Source organism: Grammomys surdaster, unplaced genomic scaffold (genome assembly GCF_004785775.1).
Source record: "Grammomys surdaster isolate TR1022 unplaced genomic scaffold, NIH_TR_1.0 126679, whole genome shotgun sequence".
In the NCBI taxonomy this organism is placed as follows: Eukaryota; Metazoa; Chordata; class Mammalia; order Rodentia; family Muridae; genus Grammomys; species Grammomys surdaster.
In genome coordinates this window covers 4,781,498-4,787,497 of record NW_021621467.1, presented here as the reverse complement: position 1 = coordinate 4,787,497, position 6,000 = coordinate 4,781,498, and the positions used below count along the sequence as shown (strand labels likewise).

The window sequence follows — 6,000 nt, the reverse complement described above, 5'->3', positions numbered from 1 at the left end:
TCTCCCTCTCCCTCTCCCTCTCCCTCTCTCTCTCTCACACACACACATACACACACACACAAGTCATTTGACATTCATCTTAGTAAAAAACAAAATCATAACAAACTTGTAGCAGAAATAACATGAGGTCTTATAAGAGAAATAAATCTGGGGATCTTCAGAGGAACACAAGCTGAAGCCAGGAACAGCTTGTGTTTATAGAGAAGCTTCATCACAAAGCAAAACTCCTTCTACTTTTGCTAAGTTCAAACATAGTGAACTACGAGAAAGCTACAAACGAAGTTAAATTTATATTGCAATAAAAATGCCTCATGAGCAAAGCTAATGAAGAAAAATTAAGACTGTGGATTACAAAATTGTACCTCTTAAACTAGGTAAATTATGAATAAAAACTGTAAGTTAGAATGTCAAGAAATATGAGAATGATTATGACCAGTAAAATGTGAGAAGATTAGAAATACTTACTGTGATCCTGTGTATGTCTGATAACACAATGTATACAATTACAATCACTTTGAGCATTAATATGCATGTGTGAGAGTACAAATGCACACATTCCCACATTTAACTCCTCCTTGCACACAGAAACCCAGTTCAGTACTGAGTTTGCTTGATCTTCCTTTCCTCTCATGGTTAATACATTCCATATTATTCTCAACCTACCTTAGACTAATTGACAATTATTCATGCAAATCAAAAAATTTTGACATTTAACATATGGGTAACTAATTAAGGAAAGTGAATTTTTCAAAGCATATTCTGAGAAAATTATGCTTAAAACTCAGCATGGTCCTAAAAGAGCATAATGTAAAAATCTCCTCCTGTATAAAATGTAACATGTTTATAATATTTACTGAAGAACTCCAAGAGAGTTACAGAATACTCTAAGTCACATAGCTCATTTGACCATAGATCTTGTTTTTCGTCAAACCTACATTTTGAGAGTACAATTCCCACAGGACTTGCAGAACCCATTTTTTAAACTACCAATAAAAAGGGGAAAGGCCAATGTAAGATTCCTAACATTCTTTGGGATCTTTGTAAGGAGGGCAGATACAGGTGACTTGTGATTGTATCAGCATGTATATATGTAAAACCTGTTCAACAGAAAGGAGAGTAGGGCAAGAGTAAACCAAGTGTGACTGCAGCACAAACTTTAAGGACACATGAATGTGCACAACTCTAACAATGCAAACTTTAAATTACATGCACAAATGACTATCCTTGAGGGAGTTCATCCCTTCAGAAAATAAGGAAATTAATTTCATTCTTGGGGAAGAATTATGCCTACCAACCTCAGAACTCTATTATGATATGTGATCATTAATTTAATTCCTGAAATATACTCTAAAACAAAATTATTACAATTATAGTAAATTAGTTTTTAAGCAACACAAAAAGTTTTAAGTGAGATTATCTCAACATCACAAGATATATTGTCAAGAGACTAAAAAATATAGTCACAAACATTTGTACATGCTAGATTACAGTAATAGCTATCATATTAAATTTAATTTAACAATATTAATTTATCATTTAATCATATTGAATCAAATATTAGAGCATATCAAATATCTTCCAACTAATGAATATGGAATTAAAAATATGATGCTTTCATTCAATAAAATAAGATCCACTCCTTTAAAGAAAGGAATTCTATGCACATATAATGTGGATGACTCTTGATACCCCCAGGTTAAGTGAAAGAAGTCACATGTAGGATTCTTTTTGGCTTCAGTGAAGAGAAAGGGTAACTTTGTAGATCTATCAAGTAAATAAATAGCTATCAAGAATGTAGAGTGGGGGCAAGTAGGGAGTAAACTTTAACAAGTAAACAGATTCTTACTGAGGGGTTAGAGTGTTCTAGAATTAGGTGTTAAGGATTATTACACAAGATGGTGAATAACTAAGAATGACTGAATCATATTTATTAAAATGGAGCATATGCTTTTCTGAATTATAACTAAGTAATAACTTTGAAAGTTAAAAACCAACTTTGGCTTTAGATAAACAGAAATTAGAGTACCTACCTGGGTTTGCACCTTTGTAATTGCTTTATAGAACTGACTTGTTTCATATTTTATAGATGAAGAAGATGAAGCACCTTGTTCAATGTCCATACTGTTTTATTTTATGGACCAAGCTGAGTTAGAAAAATGGCATTTTGACTCCAAACTCAGGCTATCTACTAACTTACAGACGTAATATCCTTGACTGTTCTACAAGCATATTAGCTTCAGGAGAAAACTATTATAAAAAATATTGTGACAGCAATCCCAAGTCCCTTCCCTTATAGGTGAAGCTACTATATTGTTTTAATCAAATTATTCTTGAAGTAGTTGAATTCGTTTACTTCTCATCTAATGAAAGATGAAAATTACTTATATTTTATTGGTTCAGATACCTAGATTTGGGTAAATGTTTGGACTGCCTCACCTGACACAAGTCACTCCTTGCTTTGGAATTTTACATTGAAACAACTGTTATTACAATCAATTTGAATAACGTAAGGGTAGCTACTGGTCACTCATTGGTCTCATACAGTGGATGTTGTACCACTCAATCCCTTGCCCTTAGTGACTAAAGTATCCATTTTCCTATTGTTACCTCAAGATTCTTTCAGAAACTGTTCTCTCTGGTAATTAGCTTCAAATGAACAGACATTGTATCCAGTGTCATGTCCCTTTTCCCAGAGACAAGCCACAACCAAGAACTTGTAAATGCTAAAATATGAAAGCCAATCCCTTGGCTCGAGACTCTTTCTCATTCCAAAAATATGATCCCTTAAAACATTATCTGAAAATGGACCCAAAGGCTGTTTCCTGTAAAAATTGTCACTTGTCATGGTCTTCCAGTTGGGGGTCTCAATGTGGCATTTGATACTATGTCTGAATTTCAGACTGGAAAATGACCACTAAGACTCAGTGTCTTCTCTCTCATCACTGGCCCATGCAAGAGGTGCTGGGTCTTCCTTTACAGTCTTTTGCAGGATAGACACACTACGCTGTGCCTTCAGTTATTCCTGTCAGAAGCACCTATAGCAAGTGTCATTCCTTTTTATAACCAAGGCACTCTGAAATGTGATAGAAATGATTATGGGAAGATTCTCTGGAGTCCAAATTTTCCCTGTTGCTGCAGCATATACATTTAGTTCAAGATAATAAAAAGTTTATTGTGGAGATTAGTCTAATCAGAGACTTCCAATGATTATGCCAATAATTTATCTTAATCTGTGTGGGTGCTTTGTTTTTCCAGTTGGGTGCAAACATAGACTAGTCATGAATCATAATTATTATCAATTACTAAGCTTACACTGAGAAACCTTTGTACATCCAATAGGGAAATTTCGCTTCCACACTACTAATCATTGTAACATAATTTACTGCCTTGCTTACTAACATCACTGATACTCTGACTGCATGGAGAACCGCCAAGTGTCTAGCTTAGCATTCTCTTGGAGCAAGTACAAAGATAAGTTTGGGAAATTTGAAATACTAAATAGGGGTTATATATTAATATAAAAATTATGCATAATGTAAGATATACTAATATGTTGACATACATATATAATGAGAAGACAAAATTACTAATGCATATAGTAAATGCTCAATAAATATTATTGTGGATTAACATACTTAAGGAGATCCTCTCAAGACATTTCAGTGGAACAAAAACCTCTTGTATACCTTCCAAAGCTAAGAACCTGGTTTTTCATCTTTAAGAAGCTATTTCAATTTGGAGTTCTGAAAAAATTGTGGGATCCAGACTCGTTCCCAATTTTGTGAGTACAAAAATATAAGCAAAAGTTAACAGAAAGAAACAAGGGATCATGCCCATTTTCTTATTACTGACAGAACACCCAGAATGAGAAATAATTTCTTGCCTATTAGAAGCGCAGTTACTCTAACTCTACAGAGACCACAGAGGTGAAACACAGTAACAGATATATCTCAAGGTGGTAGCTACTATACTGAGACCCCAACAATATCTAGGCCCCTGACACTGAAAGACTTCAGCTTAAGTTTTCTGTTAAAACATTACAGCTGACAAAGGTTAGCCCATGATGCTTAGGCCCATAGCACACTCTTCACCAAGAGAGAAATCCTAGTCTCCACCATAGACTCAACCAGAAGCTAAGATGGGTTTGTGACAACGATGGGTTTGTGACAACAATGACACTTGAAGTGCCAGCATCGTGATCTTCAGGACTAGTGAATTACAGAGTCATGTGTTCTATAATGTATATTATATATTATCCTCATATATATATATATATATATATATATATATATATATATATATGTATGTGTATATATATATATATACATACATATATATATATGTATGTATATATATGTTACTACTTCTAAGTATTTTGAATATTAACTTTACAATACTCAGTGATGTCCTCTGTTTGAGACATCATTGAGAGAATGTAGAAAGAGGAAGGAAAGTGAAAGAAAACAAAGACAGGACAAAGCAAAAAGGAGAGAGAATAGGGAAAAAAGTCTACTCTTAAAATATGGTCCCTATTTATTTTTCAAAAGTTTGGACTGTAGACCACATTCCAAAAAACAATCTGTTTTACAATGCATAACTGAAGCATACCACTACGTTTGAAAACTACTGGGTAGAACACATGGTATAGAGTGCAGAGTCATGGGAGATTTACAAAGGGGGTGAGTTATTTGTAAACATAAGGTATGAGAGGATCATGTTCAAAGGAACAGATTCCCCACAAAGCAGATGAGAGAAAAGTGCTGAGACTTTTCTCGGGCTAAGCTTTCACGAACTAGTCATTCTTCTTTCCACAGGAATGCAGGGATTATTGCAAAATGGCCCTCTTCAACAAGCATATTAACTTTGAGAGAAACCTATTACAAAAAAAATCTTCAAAAATGATGTCTCAACGTTTTCTTCTGTCTCTAGAAAGGAGGAAATCTGTCTGCTCACCTGTATCGAAGCTCACACTTGGCACGATGTCCACTGTCCCATGAAAGGCTCCTGCCCATGCTGAGGTAGCAGTGGTGACTGTAGTCAGATCTGTTTTTGTGATGTCGCACTGGGGAGCAGGAATCCTGGCGGCACGCACTGATGGCATTAGCAGGTGCCCATACGCGGGATCCAGGGCAGAGCCAGCAGTTGGGTGGTGGTGGTGGTGGCGGTGATGCATGTGAGCATGAGGATGGTGATGCCGCATGTACATGTCATGCATGTGACTGTAGGACGGGCTCACCTGAGATGCCAGAGGATAGTGCCAAGACTCAGACGCAGAAGGGGGTGGGGCAGGGCCAGTCTGATGCAGACCATGACCTGGCCAAGAGTTGGGATCTGCTGTTGTAAAGGTGCCATGGGGTGCAGTGACTTGGAAGTCAGGATGAACTCCCCCCAAACAGGGTGCAGGTGGGGGCTGGTAAGAGCTGGTCCAGAAGGAAGTTGGAAAATTACTCCGCTGGCTTGAAAGACCTGAGCTGTCTGAGAAGACAAAAAACACATTATTTACATAAGATACAGTTCTGGGTTTGATTACCTTTGCTTGTTCAGTAGTATTTTACAAACAAGTGGATTACCATACACTTTTTCTCTCTCCAATGATCTGATACTGGGCTAACATCTGGGGTCCTGTATCAGGGCTGGGACAAGATTCAAAGTTCTAAGAGAGCCCCCTGAATTTGCTTCCTGGGCTTCTGCTATCCCAGTTTTCACATCAAATTAATAACTGTAAATCTTCGTTTCCTCTTGGGTTCCTTGTGGCTCTTAGTTCTAAACAAAGGTATTGCTATAGATTTCTGTTTAACATTTGTGCCATTGATGAGGTGTGTGTAGACTGAAAATATTTTCACTTTTTTAAATACCAAACCAATTTTTATTTAAACATAAAATTTCAATGCCAGAAGTAAGAAACTGTAGCAAGATCATATACAATTTTCCTCATCAAATCAAGGATCATTAAAAAGAATATATTTTATGTTACTATTTTTGAGTAAACCTAGACTCCAA

The 6,000-nt window shown here is 36.1% G+C and overlaps 1 protein-coding gene across 3 annotated transcripts in view; it reads right to left on the bottom strand.

Annotated features, from left to right (window-relative positions):
- The window catches only part of Vgll3 (vestigial like family member 3), a 46,933-nt gene that overhangs the window by 18,867 nt on the left and 22,066 nt on the right, over positions 1-6,000 (bottom strand). For all 3 annotated transcript variants that reach the window (XM_028761169.1, XM_028761170.1, XM_028761171.1), the window contains exon 3: positions 4,954-5,475. In XM_028761169.1, the coding sequence (XP_028617002.1) occupies positions 4,954-5,475 (522 nt within the window). The remainder of the gene's footprint in view (positions 1-4,953; positions 5,476-6,000) is intronic.